The sequence below is a fragment of the Pseudoliparis swirei genome, chromosome 20, assembly GCF_029220125.1.
Source record: "Pseudoliparis swirei isolate HS2019 ecotype Mariana Trench chromosome 20, NWPU_hadal_v1, whole genome shotgun sequence".
Lineage (NCBI taxonomy): Eukaryota > Metazoa > Chordata > Actinopteri > Perciformes > Liparidae > Pseudoliparis > Pseudoliparis swirei.
The window spans coordinates 11,872,873-11,895,275 of NC_079407.1; the positions used below are offsets into that span (position 1 = coordinate 11,872,873).

Consider the following 22,403-nt stretch of genomic DNA (forward strand, 5'->3'; position numbering starts at 1 on the left):
AGCATCTACATCAGTAATCCATGAAGGAAAGACCGATACGTGTGAGCTCGTTGGATGCTTATTAGGAAGAGAAATGGCCGACAACAAAAAAGAACCCAGAAAAGAAGATCAGTGCCATCGACTTCACACGCAGAACCCGACCCGACAACAAACATACGTACACTTTAGAAAAAGCTACGGCGAACTTCACAGAAGTTATTTAAATATGAATTACTTTATAGTGTAATAATCTGAAGCCTCGAGCTGGAGAACAGAAACATATTTCTCTTTTGGACTTTTTTCTTTATTTTGTACCTTTACTAAAAATCAAATACTGAGTTTTAAGCTTTGAGACCTCCTTTGATAATGAATCAAGTGAAAACAAGATCTAAAGAGGTCAAATGCCTCTGTCGCTGAACGGATCAACACTCTGCTCATGCACACCACAGGGTTTCTGGTTGTTTGTGTTTTTTTAATCCTACGTACATGTAGCTTTTTCAGCTGCTTGTTGACAGTGGTGAGGTCCTGTCCCTGGTCCACATAGGCTAGCTGACCCTCCAGCTGGCCCAGCCTCTGGTCCAGGCTTTCGTAGCTCTGCACCAGCAGGTCGGCCTTGTTGGCCTCAAAGAGCTGGCGGGCTTTGGCCTGGGTGGTGCTCTCCAGGTCCTGCCAGCATTCCCTGATCTCCTCCAGCTTCCTCCGGACCACCGCGCTGAGCTCCGGCTTCTCCTGGATCAGATGCTGGCCCTCCTGGATGGACGAGAAGAGAGAGAAACGGAAGAGCGGGAAGACAGGGGTCAGACTCTCCCTGTTTTAAAGAGGGGACCATTAAAGAAGAAAATGATACACAGATTAGGGATTAGTCCCCCCGAAACGGGATTTTCCGGCAATATGCATCCAAACTGTTTCACGTTTTCTCAGAAATATAACAATGGGAAAGCAGTAACAAATAGTAACATTAGAAGTGTACTTGTATATGGCTTTGCTTGTCCTATGACAACATCAAGTACTCTTATAAATACATGTACGTATGTCATTGCCATTCACATTCATTCATTGTTCTTAAAGCGAGCACGTTGATTGGACCGTTAGGATTGCTTCACATTTAACTGACTGTACTGGCTTAGATGCACATTGCACACTTTTTTAAATGAAAACATATTTAAATGAGGGATCATTGACTTTAATAGTATGTGTAACGCCCTGTGTGCTTCCTGTGCGTGTGCTGATTGTTCATTCCTTTCACCTGCCCTTAGCTACTCACCCGCCTCCCGTGTGTGTTTCCTGATTGTTTATGCCCTACACCGTATATATATATATATATATATATATACATACATACTCCCCTGCTTTCCCTTGTCCCTGGCAAGATAGCCTTTTTTATACCCTTGTGTTCCCATCACCTTCAAGCCTGAGTTCTCGTGTGTTGGGTTTTTTCAGTCCACGTTTCTCACCTTGTTTTGTGACTTTGACCAGTAAAGATCTTTTGCTTTACCTCTCCTTGACCCCCGTCTGTTCCTTTGCGAATAAGTCTTTGCCCCACCCAACCCCGGTCGTGACAGTATACGTAACATTGCCTGGCTATCACAGCAGCCTCTGAACGCTACCCAAATATAAAATCTTTCTCAATTTAACGGAATTTATGAGAAATTGTCACGTATCGCTCCCGTGAGAAACTTCCCGACAGACAGATTCCAGGTGATGAACTTGACGCTTCCTATTCCTCCCAGCTACAGCGAGGTTTAACACTGTTCTTTTCCATTAATAATGATTAATACCACTAAATGATGGACTAAAGTTGGGTGAGGTTGAAAGCCCCTAAGTTTGTGCATATTTCTCATGGTTGCATTCAGTGTTGCTTGTAAAACGACCAATGCATTTATATTGAAGTTGAAGTTAAGCCTTGAAAACAAGTATGTTTCCCAGGGCTGTGTGCTCTGCTCCCGGGAAAACATGAATCCCTGATAGGCACCATGCAACGAGTGAACATGGAGAGAAGACATAGAAGCACATACAACACTTCAGGTACATAAAATGTACTTAACCCTTGTGTTGCCTTCGGGTCATTTTGACCCGAATCAATATTACACCCTCCCCCCGCCTTAGGATTAATTTGACCCCATTCAATGTTTAATGTCGGTGTTCTTTCGGTAGTCAGCAAACAAACATAAAGTGCCTCACACTTAAATTTGGAAAACAATATTAATTCTAATAATTTTCTGGAGGTTTTAATTGCTGGCATCAAATTGAACCCAAAGGGTAAAATATGTTAGTAAATATAAAGGTAACAGGAGGGTAAAACATTCAATCGGGTCAAAATGACCCAAATGCGGGGGGAGGGTGTAATATTGATTCAGGTCAAAATGACCCGAAGGCAACACAAGGGTTAAACTGACGAATGTCACACCATAATCATCGTGCAATATCAAACATAACCTGTTATGATAATAAGTTCACTCAGCGAATCTGTGTCTCCACAGAGCACTTGGGAAGTGTGGCAGCGGGGTGTGGTTAGGCGGAGCTGCAGAGTCTATGGAGCGAGGGTCTGGTTCAGGGAACGGTGCCGGGACAAGGACTACGCAGCCTCAGCTGGGGATGGGGGTTAATCAGCCTCCGCTAAATTAATCTGTGTGTGTGTGTTTCCACTAAGGAGACGTAGGGACTGAGAAGCGGGAAGAAGGAGCGAGAGGCGAGAATTGGCATTCGGTCGCCATTCAGCTGTGAAGTCGTACATTTTAATAAAAGGTTTCGTGAACCGTAACAATCTGTGTTGCTGCCTCAGTCCGAGACTCCCGGGGAAACGGAGGAAAACCGTTGCAGGAAGTATGGACATAAACTCATAATCTTTAAGCATATATCAGTGTTTGTCCTCATCACCATGCAAATGTGTACCAAATGGCACTCCATCAGCTCATCGGCTCTGACAGCATGAGACGACGGTTTCTTTCAGGTGTTCTTCAGCCGTGGTGTCCAAGAGAAAACCAACGAACAGTTTATTCAACACACAAAGGAACTGCTGGGTGTACAATCAAAGAACAAAAGAATACCAATACAATACACAATACAGGGTGCAAAATACACCAGAGATGACATGTTAAACATTTCAAAGGCTGCAGCTAGTGAGTCTTCCCATTATTATTATTTTTTTAAACGATTTGCAATTTTAACAAACTAATCAGTTGACCCCACGAGACTGAAAATGAAGCACTAAAATTAAAGCTGCGACAGTTATTTGATTAGTTCTTTAGAAAAATGATTTGGCGGCAATTTAAATAATCTATTTCCCCTGAATAATCTCTCAAATGTGAATTCTGTCTGGTCTAATTCTTCATCAGGAGGCATAGATCCAGAATCTGGGTCTCTTTTCTCTGTTGAAGCAGAACCACAAATATTCACTGGATCTTATGTCGGTATAAATTGGTCTGTTTGTGTGTGTGTGTGTGTGTGTGTGTGTGTGAAGAGATTAAACCTCGTATTGAAATTACTTACCAGACACTCCCCTTCTCTCTCTCTGTCCTCTCTTTTTCATTTTTCTGCCCCCCTTTGTACTTCATCTTGTTCTAAACCCCTTTATGTGTGTGTACACACACACACACACACACACACCCTTATGTACACCTGCTCCCTTTCTTTAGTTCTCTTTATTTTGCCTCCCCCCGAGTGGAATCCTTTCCCTATCGAATTGTAATTCGTATTTTTCTGCCTGTGTTTTTTTTATGTGTTGAAGAGAAAAGAACAAAACAAACAAAGAAATAAAACTCACACGTGTTTTTTATTTCTTTGTTCTATATGTGTATATATATATATATATGTATAGTTTATATATATATATACATATATTTATATATGGAAAAGACGGTAACTTTAAACACAAAGTTTTTATTATGCATATATTCATCCCTCTTTTTTAGATGAACAATAGATGAATTTAACAATATGAACACTACTGCCTGTACATGTAAAAATATTCACACAAAAAAAACATCAAATATTTCTTTGCATTTATAAATGCCTTTTATGTTCTAGAAACGATTAAACAATTAACATGATGAGACAGAAAAGGGAAAGTTTCATTTTAATTCAACAAATAAAGTGTCTTCATCCACGCTTGCAGCTCTGTGAGGTACGCACACACACACACACACACACACACAGTACAAATGAGGCCGATGGGAATGTCATTGGTTTAGTAGGTATTTGGTCATCACACAAACTGAAGTTTTGATCTAGCGCTGGATGAATTTCACGAGCTCAGCAAAGTGACTTCCGTTCATCCTGAAGTATTGAAGTGGGAACCAAAACATATTGGCAATCCACAAACATAGTTGTTGATACGTTTCTCTCAGAATCACAGATGCCAACCTCATGGTGGCTCTGGAGGAAAATTGTCACAGAACTGGAAATTACACCCGATTTTAAAACTGTGAGAACAAACAATAAAAATAGTCTGACAAAGACAGAATTTGCACCGAGACGATGGAATAACTGAGCAGTGACTCCTCATCATCATCATCATCATCATCATCATCATCATCCACCGAAGACAACATCCTGCCGCCTGAATCACTCAGGTTGTGATCAAATCTATGAGAGCGGCCTGATGACTGGAAACTGGGACGGCACTGAGATTATGAAGAGGTTTCCGTTTCAAGCCCCCGGACCGGCTGTGTGGGAAGATGGAGGAGATCTCATGTTACGCCACTGTAGCTCCGCGGAGTAAAAGCACGCCGAGTCGTGGAACAAAGGAAAATAGTACTAAAAACATTGCAGGTTGGAAGCTTTCCCTAAACAGCTATTTTTTAAGGAGATATAAATCTATAACTGCGTCAGGTTAATGTCGGATACTTCAGAATATATCTGAATTCATGAGTGTATCTGAATTTATCTGCAATAAAGAGCAATTTAGTTTGTATTACTGTTCAAGGGTGTGCCAATCAGCAAAATCATACAACAATATATTTTTATTATTCAGTTGCCGTGTAAATACATCTCACAACATAGTGGTAACAAAGTGGCACTAATTATAATAATAAGATGTCTAACAGAATGTTTATTATAATCCACAACGATTTACAAATGTATTTCTAAATGTATGGAAAATGATTGGAAAATATATTTATATTGCATAAAGGACGTGGCATGGAATCCTACTTCTTACATTAGAAGGTTACAATGAGGAAAATACAACCGCGATTGGTTTTAAGTCCTGAAGCCGCCGAGTGCAAGTGAAGAAGATGAAGGAGGAGCGGAAGAAGAAGAAGAAGCAGCAGCTGCAGTTTGAGTTACATAACACCTCAGAGAGCTGGACACTCGGCTGCACGACTCCACCCTGGCTGCTGAGACAGGCCGTCCTCTGCGGCGAGTGGGCGGGCTGCGTGGGCTTCCAGCAGCTTCACCCCACCGGCTCAGAGCTCCTCCTCCACCCTCGTTCACACTCACTCAGTTCAAAGGGCGGCGAGATGCTCCACTGCTCACGGTATCGGCAGAGAGCCGTCGGGTAACCGGAATTCGAAAACCCATGTGCAAAGGAACAATCCACGTTGAGCACTGTGTTTTATCTTGAAAGTTTAAATGGTGCAAATGTGTGAAAGATCTGGCAGGATTTTTTTTTCCCAAAACATTCAGATGAGCGGACATCATCAGTGTTGACGTTGTGTATTGCGTATCGACTGACGTGAGCATGCTGACCAGCCAGTCGGTCATCAGCCCCCCACTAGAAGATGCTCGATGCTAAAGGTACCGGCTCTGCGTACGTCTCCATCGTTTGTTTACTGTATTTGATCCAAAACTGTTCGGAGAATATATTTTTTTAAACGACGTGATTGCCAAAGTCTGCGGCGCTGTGGGGTCAAACCGCTCTCCTCCGGGCAAAGTCGTTTCCTGGTGGCGAGGGAGGCTTTTCAGGTTTCTGCTTCTATTGATTTAATCCAATCAACAACTTATGAAAAGGTACACGGACCGTAGAGCCCCGGTTAGTGTCCCAGTAAAGACACAGACAGCCAACGTAAACTACAGGCACATGAAGATTATCATCAGAGCTTCAGCTGCTTGACTGAATTGAGTATACTCTTGACCTGTTAGTTACTAGGAGGAGTTAAACAACGGACCGAGTAGTCGAGGTGAAACGCTGATGTCTACTTGTTGGGCGAATGCGGCCAGGAATTACACAACGCACGGTCAAGAAGCATTCAACTGGCTTCAGATCAGTTTGTCCTGTAAGTACAGCGATGTCTTCTCTACGGTCTGAAGAGGTCATCCTTTACATCACATTTAGCTGAGGCTTTTATCCAAAGCGACGTACAATCACGTTAGGTTCATACACCGTAGACACAGCTACAGGGAGCAATTCAGGGTTAAGTGTCTTGCTCAAGGACACATCGACTAGGGCGGGGTTTGAACCGCCAACCCTCTGATGACCACTGACCCACAGTCGCCCTAAGTCTTGGCTTGAGCTCGGAGACATCCACATATTTACGAGCCTGCGTTACAAACTGGGGACGTGGACTTTGAAAGGCCTTGTTGATTACCGCACTATCAAGTTGCATTATGGGAATTAAAGGACCAAGTGTTCTTTGAAGCTTGATTTAAACTCGGAGTATCTCCACCCCAGCTGTATTGATTCTCTTTTTTTTAAATTCTTTGTCACTTCACGGTAGTCGTTGGGGTACCCACTGAATGTAACACCGCCTAATGTTGTGATCATAGACTTGCTGCAAGTCATTCCCCTCAACAACAAAAACCCAGGAAGTATTCTTCTAAATCTGTCTTATAACCAAGCAACACCACTCTCTTTTAGTAATCATGCTCATAAGGAAGAGCAACGCTGCTGTAATTAAGATCATTAAAATACGGAGAGAATAAACAAAAAATAGAGGATGAAGAGAAGAAGAAAACAGACAAAGTGCAGGAGGACCGTGACGCTGCCAGTAACAGACGGCCGCCCTCAGGCTGCTGTCTGGTCGGTGCAGCGGACATCTGCTCCCGAGTGTCACCGCTGACACTCCGACTGGTCACAGTGTCGGGCTCCTGCAGCTATTGTGTCAATATTTACTCAGAGTGTGAAAAATATATCAACTCGTCTGACCAAACAGATCAAAAAAAGAAACTTGTGAACTTCCGGGACGTAGCTTTTGCTTTTAAAAACTGAATTATTGGAGATTTACAAACTATATTCTGTTCTGCTTGTCGTAAAGGGAAATCGTCGAGGACACAGGAAGTGATAATTGAACGAGTCGCAGCAACATCTGTCCATACGACAGACCCATAAGTCATAGCAGTACGTGGTGCTTCTGGATAGCGTGAATACTATTTTCTCAAGCAAGTGATATTTCATAGTTGCAGTTTGATTGACATCCTCCAACACACAGATTGCATTATTCCGTGTTTGCATAAATTAGGAAAGCAGGTTTTTTGGACCAAACTAACTGCTTCAACAAGAAACTCTCGTGATTAGTCCGTAGTATTTAGTGTGTATAATATAATCTGTATGTAGTATGGTCACCACCTGGAAATCCTCCTCATGTTTCCCTCATAATATGATGTGTTTTTGTTAAGGACACAAAGGGAAGGGAACATAAACAATTTAACCAAACACATAAATTAACATATATTACAAACATGAGGACCAACTACACCAACTGTACTGGTGATATTAATGTTTAATTCATTATAGTTGACTATGCATGTCGTTACTACAGCACAGATATATATATATATATATATATATATAGAGAGAGAGAGAGAGAGAGATTAAAAAGGAGTCTGCTCTGGCTAACAGAGTAGAGGGTAGAGACCTGTGCACTTACAAACACACACTCACTCACTCACTCACACACACGCACACAGACACACACACACACGCACACAGACACACAGACACACACACGCACACACTGAGAGGACATATTTCCCAGAAGGTGCCCATCTGGAGTCGGGAGACGAGCGCTGTGAGCACCCGTCTCCCAAAAGGTGCCCCTCTCCTCTCCGCTGCTGTAAAAGCTTCACGTTGACCGGAGAAGGAATGAACCTTTTTGTTGTTGTCTTTCTCAGCCGCTCTGAGAGCGTCAGACAGCTCAGAGTGCTCCAGGATCTGTGAGGTAAAGGACAAATCACTCTGTTGGGATTCATCTCAATTCACTGCACTTTCCGGTCTGATCTGAATTTCACGTACATCACAAAGTTTAAACACAATAATAAGAATGTAATCGATTGACCCTCTTGCAGAAATCATGTTCATGGTTTACTGTTAAAAGTGTAATTTCTTTGAAATCTTGCTGGAATAAACAGACTCGATACTCTTTTTGGCGGCGAGTGAGAGTGCGGCTGTCTGAAGCGTGACCAGCGGCGATAAAATCCCAGTGAGACACATTGAGGTCAGAATCAGCAACGAGACGGTGACCGGCTGCAGTCGCTGTTGGTTTGGTTTTCATGCTTCAGTGTATGGAAAATAGGGCGCGTTCCAGTTTTAGCAATACTTGAAGGAACTAAACTAAATATGACCAGAATAGATATAATGTCAAACACATACGCAATATGGGAAATATAATTTGGAACAAAGAGCCGCAGAGTGGACCCTTTAGCTGTGTGGGGGCGGGTTTGCAATTCACAACTACGGACTCGACTCCTGCAGTTTTCTTGCTCTTTATGTTTTATGCTGGCGTGAATGCTTCACGGACAGTGTCGCCAACGTGTCGAAATAAGACTGGAACGGATCAAACAAGCAAAACAAGACAACGACAGACCTCCGCCTCAGTTCAGGGAGAGTGCTGGTATCACTGCTCCATTGATGTTCTCGCCGCAAGCACCCGTACATGTGCACACACACACACACACTTCCCTCATATCCTGCAGAGCCAGCATACAGGTCCAAGCTTAATGCTCACAGGGCTTTCTGCAGTGAGGCACTAATGTGCATGCATAATGTAGGTTGTGCCAACTCATTTAGCAAAAAGATGACCAGCGCTCTCCGAAGCTCCATCGATCATGACCGAACGCCCTCCATCGGCCTCAGATACATGCTAGCAGGGCGTGGACACACCGGGCTAACATGCTAAATGTCACCTTGCTGACCGTTACATAAATGCATGGTCACTTTTCACATTTAAAATGTCAGAAAAGCCTGCGATGCCCGACATCCCGACAGCATCGCGCTGCGTCAGCTCAAACCAAGGCTGAGCATGCAGAGGCTTCGATGTCTCGGAGGCCCACTGCTCGTTGGATAAAAGACTGAGGAACGCACCGGGCATCACCTGCATTGCTGCCCACCATGGATGTCCGTGAGCTAAGTGTCTCTCTCTTTCATTTTGTCTTTGTGGGGCACAACTAGACGACAAACACGTGTTTGATAAATGAACAGATTGTATCACGAACACTCAAACAAATGTTTTAACATTCAATTGTGAACAAAAAACTACCGAGCCTATTGACAGTGTGTTCACCTTGAACTGTTCGTCGCTCTGCGAGTGTGTGACGCAGAGAGAGAGCGATGGAGAGTGGGATCAGGGCCGCAGAGATTGTTATTCTTAATGAGGCCAATTAATTATCAAGCATAATGGGAGAGAAGGGGGAGGGGAATCGAGAACACATTTGAAATGAAAAGAAAGCCCGTTGGATTCAGACGAGCAACTGCGTGGGGAGGCAGCCGTGGTCGGTGTGCGCTTGCACACTCCCCCACACGCTCGCTTCACACAAACAAACACAATCTGCTGCCACTGAGGCAAAGTCGGCCCGTTACAAGCGGTCAGAATCATGGCAGAGACATTACAGAATGAAGAGGCACGTCTTTGTCAGGAGGATCTGGAACACGGATACGTCTCTGGTAGCGGCAGCGACCTGTCAATCACAGTAACAGAGCTGCCAACTTTTCAAAAAACCTTGGAGTGAGATTTTGTCGGGGGTGACCAAAATGTTGCCGTGTACGCAGCCACACACGTTGGTGGCTCAAATATCAGGAAATTTGAATTAATGTGGCGTTGTACCCATGTTGTACCCATGTTCAATTCAATTCAATTCAGTTTATTTGTATAGCCCAATTTCACAAATTACAAATTTGTCTCGGAGTGCTTTACAATCTGTACACATAGACATCCCTGCCCCAAAACCTCACATCGGACCAGGAAAAACTCCCAAATAACCCTTCAGGGGAAAAAAAGGGAAGAAACCTGGAGGAGAGCAACAGAGGAGGATCCCTCTCCTAGGATGGACAGATGCAATAGATGTAATGTGTACAGAAGGACAGATTTAGAGTTAAAATACATTCAATGAATATGACAGAGTGTATGAATAGTTCATAGTAGGCATATTCCACGATGGAGACCTCCACGATCCATCAGGCAGATGGCGGTGGGGAGGAGGAGTGGGCGGAGTCTCAACAGGACAGTGGCGTAGTCATGAGCAGGAATTCCATGACCCAGACGATCCATCAGGCAGATAGGATCTATGCCGTCTCTATGTTGTACCCATGTTGTCCCCATGGTGTCCCCATGGTGTCCCCATGTTGTATCCATGTTGTACCCTGCATTCTGGCCTGGCAAAGATCTTTTACGAGGCATCTTTGCTACCTTAAAGAATTAAAATGTTTTTTAATAATTCTACTCTCATTTACAAAAACATGCCTAATTCTATTGCACAAATGTCATGTCTTTATGTTAAATTCTTTATAATACATCTTACTTGTTCAAAGTGCTGTTTGGAAATTTTTTGAGAGGGGCCTTTTCCTAGGCCTGCAAATAAAGTGATAAATGCTATGTGGGCAGCCTTAATAAACAATGCGATGATGTTTTGAGCATGCAGTATACCAAGAGGTTAACAAGGTGCTCTCCTGCTGCTCGTTATGACAGCTGAGTTTACATCACCACACAAAAACACATTATTTCAAGGTTTAAAGTTTAAGAGAGTGAGAACTTAATTGAACCACATGTCATTAACAGGGCTCTCAAGTTTTGAAGACAGGCAAGAGTGACATATCTATCCAGGATGCTTTATTTTCATTGGTTGCTGGATTAAATCTTACAGATACAACAGATACGGTTTTTTCTGATTGGCTATTGTGTCACCCATTTCTTTTTTTTGATTGGCGGATTGATTCCTCCACGGTGAGGGCAGCGGCCAGCTCATGTTTAAACATTAAATAGCCGAGAGTTTTTCAGCGAAATGCGTGACTGTCACGCTCAATGCGTGACCCTTGAGAGCCCTGCATTAACCCACCGCAGTCTCTGCTCGTTGTGTCCGTTTGAAAATCTTCTTCTGTTGCTGACTCCGGGTCTCTTTGGGGTAAATAGGATGTGAATGCAGCGAATAGGTTTATAGATGCGCCATCTATCGAGTTTGAAAAGAAACCAACGCTACCGCCCAAAATCAAATTTCTTTTGCCGTGAGATATTGGTTGTGTGGCGAAACCGTGAGAGTTGGTAGCTCTGCAGTAAGCCCGCCCTCAAGCGTACTCCGCTTTATGGTCTGTTTGACTCTTATGGATCATAATTTACTAAATGAACACCATGCTGTATCGAAGACGACTTGAAACTAGAGATTGAGACCATAAACTCATGTTTACGATGTTTACTGAGGGAATAAATCAAGAAAGAAATAGAGTTATTCTCTCATAACTTTGTTGAGCCACCAGAGGAGTCGCCCCCTGCTGGTCAGTCGAGACAATTCAAGTTTTAAGACACTTCCGGAGGTTGCCGCCGGATTTGGAAAGCATGCAGACCGCACCTGAACTATTTTGTACAAAACTGTTGGTTGGGGTCATGACATGTTAGGAAGTGTTATTAATTCTATCATGTCTATAATACTCTCACTTTATTTCAGGAATGGACTACATCAAGCAGCACATGGAAGAACCCTCCCTGCAGCTAGGTGATGCCACCAGGTCCAGTTCATCTGATGAAGAGGACTTCTTCTTCGTCATCTCAAGCCCGTGACAGCAGCAAACAGCTGGATGGAGACGTGGATCACGTTGACTTGCTGAAATGCTTCCCAACTGTGTGCTGCTGTCTGTGAAGCTAGACACACTCTACCTGCACCAGGGTCTGTGAACGGCTCTTCAGCATCGCAGGACTCGTCTTCAGTCCAAGAAGAGCGACACTGAAATCTGTCCATTTTGAAAATCAACTTCTTTTGAAGATGAACAAGACATTTTTCACTTTAAAGTGATGATTCTGGTTGTTACTTTTGGTTCTGCTTTTTTCTGTGTTAATCGTGTTTTTATATTTTAGTAATTTCATAGTATTCATATATTGCTAAGTTCATCCTAGCTCATACTCCTTGTTCATGGCGGCACAGCACCCAAGCAAATAAACTTCATAATTCTCAAAATTCTGGCCCTTTGTTTTTTTTATTAACAGCATTTACTTTTACTTTTACTTTCAATACTTAAGTACATTTAATATCAGAAAATTACTTTTGATACTTAAGTACAAAAAAAATCAGATACTTTAATACTTTTACTCAAGTAGTATTCTCATAGGTGACTTTTACTTTTACTTAAGTAATTTTCCAGTCAAGTATCTTTACTTTTACTCAAGTATGACTTTTGGGTACTTTATACACCACTGGTTGACAGGCAACCAGCGAAAGCACAGGAAGAGGAGACGAGTTGCTTTACGTCACAACAGGAAATGACACAGCACAAAAAAAGCATCATTACCAGCCAAAGAGATGTCACACTGCCGGGACTCCCCCGTCACCAACACACAAAGGGACGCTTTACCCCACAATTATGTAATATATTGTATGTGTTTCTTTATTTTAAACAGTGAACAGTGATGAGGGGGTGGGGGGAGGGGACATTTCAGATGGCAGTATAATATTTCTTGGTTAACTGTTTTTGGATAACTGTTCTCCTCTCCAGGAAAAATGTAATGAAATAAAATGCTATTAGAATTTTCCTGGACAACACAAGCTTTCAACACGGGTTATTTCAATATTCAGTGTTTTCAATGACAAGAGCATTTTTGTTCCTAGGACATGTGTGAACTCTGCAGAACACACACTCACACACACACTCACACACACACACACACACACACACAGACTTACAGATGGCTGGCGCTAACCTAAAAAACCGACAATGTGCTCTCGAGTCCTTGCCGATTACATAAATAGACTGGATATTCTCAGAGGACACGAGAGGAGAGACACAACCAGGACACAACAAGCAGAGTGTTTGGACCAGAAGTACTTGAAAATGAAACAATAATGTAACTTTACATTTGTTAATAAAGTTGTATTATGTCATTTCTTTTTTTTGTAAAGCCAGACAAATATATTCATCCAGCTCCTTATCAGTACTGCAACGACAACACGCCGAATCCTGTAAAGGTTTTCTGTAATAAAAAAAAGAACGTTTAAGTTGCTAAGCAACGGCCAGAGCAGGCTTTTGGGGTGAAGATGGATGCCACGGAGAACTTCAGAAGAAAAACTAAGAGCTGGATAGCCGCTGTCACTACAGCATAATATTATCCTCAACCTCACATTAAACCTAACCGAAGCCTCAAGATTGTCCTAAAATCAATACTTGATCTGTAGACAGCTATTTAAAATAAAGCTTTATATACGTATATACAGGACTGTCTCAGAAAATTAGAATATTGTGATAAAGTTCTTTATTTTCTGTAATGCAATTAAAAAAACAAAAATGTCATGCATTCTGGATTCATTACAAATCAACTTAAATATTGCAAGCCTTTTATTCTTTTAATATTGCTGATATAAGAAAACTCTAAAATCCTATGTCATAAAATTTGAATATTTCCTCAGACCAAGTAAAAAAAAAGATTTATAACAGCAAAACAAAATCAAACATTTGAAAATGTGTTTCCAGGTGTTTGTTAATTAGACGATTCAAGTGATTTGTTTAATACCCTACTAGTATACTTTTCATGATATTCTAATATTTAGAGATAGGATATTTGAGTTTTCTTAAGCTGTATATATAATCAGCAATATTAAAAGAATAAAATGCAATATTTCGTTGATTTGTAATGAATCAGAATGCATGTTTTTTTTTTGCAAAAATAAAGAACTTTATCACAATATTCTAATTTTCTGAGACAGTCCTGTATATATATATATATAACACACAATATTTTGTATGGAGTACATTCTTTCATTTTACTTTTTTTTAATTGTTGAATTTGGTTTTCAGTTTGATTCGTTTATTATTTTTATTATTATTATTATTATTAATAATAATAATAATAATAATGAATGGCATGATAAATTAATGATTTGTATATTTTAGTGTGCAGCGGCTACTTTAGATTATCAGCACTTTCCAAAACTTTTCTCAACGTCAACGCCTAAAGTTGTTCATCACAAAGACGACACACAAAGGCAAAAACGTTCCTAAATTCTAACTGTCAGGAAATAAATATAACATATAACAGTGCTGTCAGTGTCTTCATCTTCACCCTAAATATGTTCATATCGTTCAGGTGGATGTGGTGGCTTATTAAGTGTGAATGACATGTCATGTTAGATATCTTTTACACAGTTACAAAGCAGAATGCCGATTTTGAGAGTGTCTTGATTAAATGTTTGGTTGGGATGTGAAGGAAACTTTCCGTGTGAACAGAAGCCTCCGCATTCTTCACACCTTGTGTTTGGCTGCAAAGTCACGCTGGACTCGCTTTAATTAATAAATATATGAATAAAGGAAAAGTGCATATAGAGAGGGGAGCAGTTTTAGACTTCAGTGTTTGAGTAGTGTAAGATATGGTGTTGAGGAGGATGGTACCGCTTTGCTTACTGTAAGCCAAAATAAATACTTTCATCTGAAGATTAAAACAAAGAAATGCACTCAACAATATTCTAATACTTTATCTTGTGGGTGTGAAACATCAGAGCGGCAGCAGATTGGATCCTGCTTGAGGTCCAGGTGCACAAATATAAAAAGACCACAATTCAGACAAACCAAGCCACTTTTGAAATGTTGTCCAAAGTAATCAATTATTTACAACATGTGTGCATTTAATGCATTTACAGTTTTAATAACACACAAAATCCCTTTTAACGCTTTGTCTATGACCAACTTCAATTTGCCACGCATTTGCACCCAAAACAAAATGCTATTATTTGGTCTCCTCTGCCTCCTCCAGGAAGCGTTTTCCCGTAACCCAAATCTGCCTTCAGACCAGCACATGACCCATGAATCTATAATGGAGCGGCTCGGCGCTCTCAGGCCCTGCTGCAATGAACAGCTGTTTCTATAATCCTGGTAAACATCGGGAAAGAATGAGAAATCAACATTTTGCCATGAGAGTTATGTATTCATGCAATTTTTTTTTTCTGAGCAACAGTCCAAGGTCTCAATGAAAAAAGTCAAGCTTACAATAATGTTTAGAGAGGAACAGCAGAACATTTCAGAGGTTCTCTTCATTCTCTGCCCCCCTGCTGATCCAGTAACCAACTAATTAGTTCAGCTTCAGCTGTGACCGTGTCATCTGAAGTAATCGAGTACGATCCACAGATAACACACGACGCATGCACGTGTTCAGAGCCATGGCTCCAATAACTCAGCTCTCCAGTGAAGTTCAGTTTCCAGCCTTGCCCAGGATGAGACGGTCAACTGTGTGCACCGTTGCAACACCGTATGAGTGTTAATGACTGAAATGCACCAAACATATCAATATTTTACAAACTACATCGCAGTTCTAGTCTTAATGGCAGCCTGCACGGCGAGACGACTAAACGCTTGCCAGCAGCTATAAAAACGATCCGATGACCTGAAACAGGCTTCAGATCCACGCACACAATTCTTGATCGAAAACACGCGAGACTATTAATATATGTGCAGCTAAAACGGCTTCAGCAGAGTTGTGTCTCTATGAGAGAGAGAGAGAGGAATATGTTGCACATGTCGACTGCCAACAAACAACCAGCTCACAAAATGGTTAAACAAATAAATAATGCCACGGGATAAATAGAAAGCTTCAAATGGACCGTGCGCTCTGCCTCATAATTCCTGATCGAAGCACCCCGATATTCTTGAGAGGGTCGTTACACGTGACAAGTGGGGCGCGAAAGGCCTCAGACAATTTCAGGCCAAGCAATTTAAGTGGAGCGAGGCGGAAATCTACGGAAAATACAGACAGCGTCATCACATCAAAGGCATGAGAACATGTGCAAATGTCATTCAATTACCGCCCCTCACCAAACACACAGAGGCACACACACCGACGGCAGCGTGCACGGGACTTTGCCGAAAACAGGATTGCAGGTCAGTGACGAGCGCTCCACTGGTTTCAACATGTCCGGGCTCACATCACAGCAGCCAATCCGAGGTGTGAAAACCAAGACGTGGCTGCAGCTGGGGGAAACACCACTAGAGTTACCCGATTAGCGTGTATGCCAACTGCGGCTTTAAAGAAGAGGCTGATGTTAAAGAATGAATCTACTTAATCTGAAACAGATCTCATCAGGACACAGAGCCCCCCCCATCCCTCTCTTTTTAAAGTCCCGTTCAGCCTTTACGCTTTCATAAAGTGAGTTCAGAGCTTCTGTGTTTGACATTAGTTAATGAAAGGCTGTGCAACTGTGATGATAATGTCCGAGCAGCGATGCTCAAGGGAGACACAGAAGGTCCCTTTTCTCTTTAAAATGCTAAATATAAAAGATAAACTTTTGTGACCAGACCGATTGTTACAGCTGCTATTTATCCCTCCAATCCCAGCAATCCTAATCTTCCTCAACATTGCTTTCTCTGCTGACAGTTAGCACAGTGAGCTAGCTAAGTGCTTAAACTGTGGACCGTCTCAGTCGACATGCCCGACAGGCCAACATTATGTCCACGCCTGATGATGAGAACAGAGTAATTCATTTTGTCGAGGCGAACAGGATGGAACATATTGACGATGTCTGCCAAGCACGGACATGCTGCAGCAGACGAAAGGCAATATGGCAACGTGCTCTGAGAAGAGCACAGATCATAACATCGAGCTGACGTTCTCCGCGACTTCTGATAAGGGAATAAAACATAATAAAATACACACAAACCGTATTTCCCATTGCAGAGAGACATTACATCCCGTTCTAAGGAGCCAAAGCGTATGAAACTCACTCAACGACAGAATCAACTTTGAGGCAAGAGGAAATGATTGAGTACCAGAACAGTTTCAAGGGAACTGACAGCACTCACCTTTTCTATTTTGTCCAGCCACTCCTTGTTCTGGGCCAACTCGGCCATGAAGGCCTGGTGCTTCAGCCATTTTTTATGGAGCTTCTGGGTCTCGTCTCGGCTGCCGTCCTTCGCCATCAGCATCTTCTCACACACCCAGTCCCCCAGCTGGGCGAGAGAGGCAGGGAGAGAATGAAAAAGAGAGAGAGAGGCGTCACCACTGAACGAGCAAAAAGACTGTAAATAACTCGGTGTGTATAAAACGATTTGAATCAGATTATCGTGCACCGAAACGCTCACACACACACACACACACACACACACTAAGGGCCTGCTGAAATGGAGTTAACCTTCTATAAAATCCAACTGTATGCTCGGCTGCATAACGCACACACAACTACATTATCATCATACACGTGTACATTTTCACTAGCATCTCTAATTTGTCAAAGCTACAGATAAACAGGGTCAAGTGTAGATAAACGCCGTAAATGCAAGGTCAAACACACAGACGTGAATATTTAATGACGCCCAGAAGACGCATGTAGGCCAGACACACGTGGACCAACAAGCATTGCGGCGAGAATTCACATCAGCACACAGCGACCACATCCTCAGCGTCAACACACACCTGCACAGGAAACAGCCGCTCCCACATCCACACGACATAAACACTCCATCAGTCCAGCTACACACCTATGATCACATCTTGACTTGACACATTATATCACACAGACACACACACACACACACACCTGCTGTCCAAAAGAGAGTCAAATCTGCGCTGACCGCATCACCCGAGATGTTCAGGTCAGCATCGGCGCCCTCACCCCTCCGTCACCGGCGACCTTACACCTGCCCCCCCCCCCAGGCCCTCTCCACTAACCCAGCTGTGGAGCGCTTAACGGGAACGAGCCAACGGGATTGTGGCGGCTGCAGGAAGCTGTGGGTGTCCACATCCTCACTGGTCCGGCGCCACACATGCAAAGACGCTCTCTTCACTCGCAGAGCCAGTTGGAGAGAGAGAGAGTGAGTGGGAGAAAGAGGACAGGGTGGAGAGAAGAGAGCTGTAGAGAGTAAGATAAAGAGAGGACAGGGTGGAGAGAAGAGAGCTGTAGAGAGTAAGATAAAGAGAGAGAGAGAGAGAGGACAGGGAGGAGAGGAAAGAAAGAGAAGAGAGCTATAGAGAGTAAAATATTGAGAGAGGCACCTTCTGTGGAGCCGAGCACGAGACGGCAGCGCGGAAAGCAAAATGCCAACGGGAGGGTAAATAACAACAATACTGGAGGCTGAGGAGACGGACTGGAGACTTCAAACTGAGGCTGCGCTCCCCCCCTTCTCCCTCCCTCCCTCCCTCTCGCTCTACCTCTCTCTCTCTCCTCATTATGTTGTTGAGGATTTGCTGAACGCTCAACGAGGAGAGAGACAGAGAGAGAGCGAGAGAGAGAGAGGAGGGCAGGGGAAGACTGGTGACGAGTGAGATGGCAACGAGGAGGGCCGAGAGGAGAGAAGGAAAAATCATCCTCCCCCAACACAATAAAATTGCAGGCAGCCGAGTGCTGCCAGTGCATGGGCGCTCCTCCCTCCCTCCCTCCCTCCCTCCCCTGGCTCGCACCTTTTCAGCGAGCGAGCGGGCCGCTTGGCTGTTGGTTGGAGAGATGGGGAGGAAGAGGAGGAGGAGGAGCCAAGGACTGGGATTGGGATTTGTTGGGGGGAGTGAGGAAAAGGGGAGGCAGGCACGAGCTTCAGGGCTCACCGATCACGGCAAATGATGCTCGGCTGGAGGAGGAAGAGGGGGATTTAAAGTGTGTCAAAGGAGAAGGATGGAGACGAGTGAGGAGGGAAAGAGACTCAAAAGAGAGATTCTCCGCAAATGGCCGAGCTCACAAGCTCCTCTACAGCTGCTTTTGTGTTATCCTCCTCCCCCCTCCGCCCCTCCCTATACTGCCCCCCCCCCTCTTCCCCTCTCTGCAGCAGTCCCAGGCAGCTGTACTCTCCGTCTCTAGCTCGACTTACTGTGCTGCATTGGTAAAGCAGAGAGAGAGAGAGAGGAAGAGAGAGAGAGAGAAAGAGAGAATGTAGAGGAAGGAAAAGAGACCCCAAAAAAGGCGGGATAATAGTGGTAGTAGAGGAGGGATTTGCAGCTTGATAGATATAACCGCTCCTCTTCTCTTTAAAAGGACAAGGGGTTGGGTTTCTGACCCCCCTCTGTTTGTCTTCCTCTTCCTGGAGCTATCGTGGCACGAGTCAGGACATGCTGGCTAACATGATTAAAGATGCCAAACACAAACACACACACACATGCATACACACACACACACACAGGTCCCATGACTGCTGGGGTCATGGAGGGTCACCACCTGATGCCCCCCTTGAGACTGTAAATGAATTGACAGAGAGAAGAGAGGGAGGAGTGTGTGAGAGTGTGTTGGGGGAGGACGCAGCTTTCCAAGGTTTGGGTTCAGTTAAGTCAAACAACTAAACATTATTTAAGTAACCGAGTGATTCCAGGGAAAATGCTACTCCACAGCAGATATATTGTCGGAAGACTTTAAGAAATAGATATTGATAACGTGAGATCAAAGATTAGGAGCATTTCGATGGGGACTTTTCTGTTTTTATCAGAGAGGGAGAAAATATAAAAAATACACTTTAGAGCCACAAATTCAAATGTTACAAAAATGTCCAATTACCAAGTTAATTGTTAAGTCTTGGGGTACTGCTGGTTTAATCTGCAAAAAAACTGAACCAAATACAAACACAAATACATCATTTATGAATATAATTACCACCTCGCGGCTGTATGCCACCGCCAACCAGTACAACATGTCAGCAATTGCCATGATTGACCACTAAATAGCGATCAGGTCGTCTGGGGGTCCAAGTGGACGTTTCATCCAAAGGACGGACAGACAGGTCGGACGACCCGTCAACAAAGTTGTTTAAAAATGCATAAGATACATAATAAACCCGAGAAATATTTCCAAAAGAGCAGAGAGTGTTCTTAAAGTCTGTTTGTTAGTCTGACATCAACACTGATGACTTCCTGCAGCACCTCTTGCCCTCATGGGCAGCCTGTCTCCACTGGAAGAGTTAGATTGTCCGACACCCACTGAAAAGACACACAAGTGGACGAACGAACGAACCAAGAGGCTTATGGCTGAATTCAATCTTGGAGACCGAAGAATATAAGCTGTGGGGACTGTTTTGTGTCCACCAAAAACATATGAAGCTTAGAGTTAATGTGTTGGCGGGTGAATGGAGAGCAGCAGCGAGAGTCAGGAAACACGAGGAAACAGCATTGACCGAGCAGAGGAACACACCCTGGCAGCCCAGAGCTCAGGTTCTTGCAGTCTGACGCAGTGTCACTCGCCCACTGTTGGCAGTGCACACGCACACACACGCACACGCACACGCACACACACGCACACACACGCACACGCACACACACACACACACGCGGTCGGGGGAACTCTCCTCATGCATACTGTATTTTTACAGACACGCATACCAGCCGACACACACACACACGCACAGAAACACACACACACGGAAACACACCCACACACACACACATACATACATACACACACAGTGGGATACACTCTTCCTCTTTTGAATTAGTGATGAGAAAATGTGCTGCTGAATTATTCAGTCGAGCCGAAGAGAGAAAGTTGCAGAAACTAAAAGAGGTTCTGGGCCCAGAAAGAAGCCGTGACTCCGCAAGGCGAGAGACCATGAAGTGTGAGGATCCAACGCAAGTTAGGATTAAATAATGCTAAAAATACAGTGCGCTGACATCTTTTTCTCAAGTCAGTAAAATAGTTTGTGTGGTTCTGATGTAAAAGTGTAGCTCTGAGTGAATGTAGGATATACTATAAAAATATAGCTGTAAATACTCATCATCAGATTTACTCATCCAGACGTCATGGTTACGACATTTTGAGAATATAGTCAAAACACCATTTCAAGAAAAAAAGACGAAACGTCGAAAAAAAATCAAACTTCTGGGAATAAATCAAACTGAGTGTTCGCGCATATACTGAAATGTATTCTGACTTTATTCTTCTAAATCATGCAAATATGTTCCCATTGTTCCCTGTATGCCTGGCCATAACATGACAATATGGTAAAATGTTATTGTTTCCACTTTAAAACGTGGGACTGTTTATTCAAACCTCATATTTTTGGCTTATATTCCCTCATCCATTCAACGTTGTGAGTGGTTATTACCAGGGAAACACAAAAGTGATCCAAACTTTTGAAGTACACATTTCTCGTGTTGCCACTAGAGGCTGCACATGTGAAGTTGGCCATGTTGACAAAAAGGAACAAAGAGATGCTTTTAATTATTTGTATCCTCCCCCCCCCCCCCCTCCCGATTGTGAAAATACTCTTGAACTAATTTAATACAATTCTACTCCAGTGAGTTCAGTGAGTTCAACCAGTACAACCAGTCTATGGGCCTCCTACCTCGTGACAGTCCTGAAGAAACCTCTGAAGTTCCCACTGGTCGTTCAGTCTGTTCAGCCACTGCTGGGCCAGCTCTCGGTTCTGGTTTCCCCTGAAGGGAAGGAGGGAGACGGGGGATTCAGTTTCAAGGATGATACAAAAATAAAAGTGTAAAAAAAAACCTGTAACATATCTATCTTTGTTTATCTTTTGATAATCTAAACTTATTGTCTGAACGTCATCTGACGGAAATGCTGACAAGCATTTTAAAAGCTTGGCGATGGAGGAATAATAACTAGTTTTACAGCAAACAAGGCCAGTTATCGTTTGAATAAAAAACAAAAAGCCTCTTAATTATTGGAATAATCGTGACATTTTTTCCTACAGAACCAGAATGTAACACTTTGAAAAGACTACCGTGCTCTGTGCTCATCTCCTCGTCCCCATGGGAGGAAAATTAATGTCCAATAAGATAAATAATGTAAATGAAATCTAAAAAACATATGGTTCTTTACATTGCTAGTGTGAACACAAACACATAAAACTAGAATGGGCACTGCATACCTTAAAATATACCCTCGCTGATATCACAAGATTGGGCATTGAATTATGAACATTTTGGCATTAGTTGCATGCCAATTGGATAGAAATTGACCCGCTTATGGTAAAAAAGAGATTTTTTTTTTTTCATGACCTTGACCGCGCTAATGGTAAAAAGAAGATTTTTTTTTTTTTGACCTTGACCTTTGACCCGATTGATCCCAAAATCGAATCAAATGGTCCCCGGATAATAACCAATCATCCCACCAAATTTCATGCGATTCGGTTTAATACTTTTTGTGTTATGCGATTAACA

The 22,403-nt window shown here is 43.0% G+C and overlaps 1 protein-coding gene across 4 annotated transcripts in view; it reads right to left on the reverse strand.

The window, feature by feature from the left end:
• The window catches only part of LOC130211207 (spectrin beta chain, non-erythrocytic 4-like), a 77,559-nt gene that overhangs the window by 18,982 nt on the left and 36,174 nt on the right, over positions 1-22,403 (reverse strand). For all 4 annotated transcript variants that reach the window (XM_056441931.1, XM_056441930.1, XM_056441932.1 and 1 more), the window contains exons 24-26: positions 21,569-21,659; positions 17,117-17,263; positions 466-729 (exon numbers count right to left, since the gene is read on the reverse strand). In XM_056441931.1, coding sequence (XP_056297906.1) covers positions 466-729; positions 17,117-17,263; positions 21,569-21,659 — 502 coding nt within the window. The remainder of the gene's footprint in view (positions 1-465; positions 730-17,116; positions 17,264-21,568; positions 21,660-22,403) is intronic.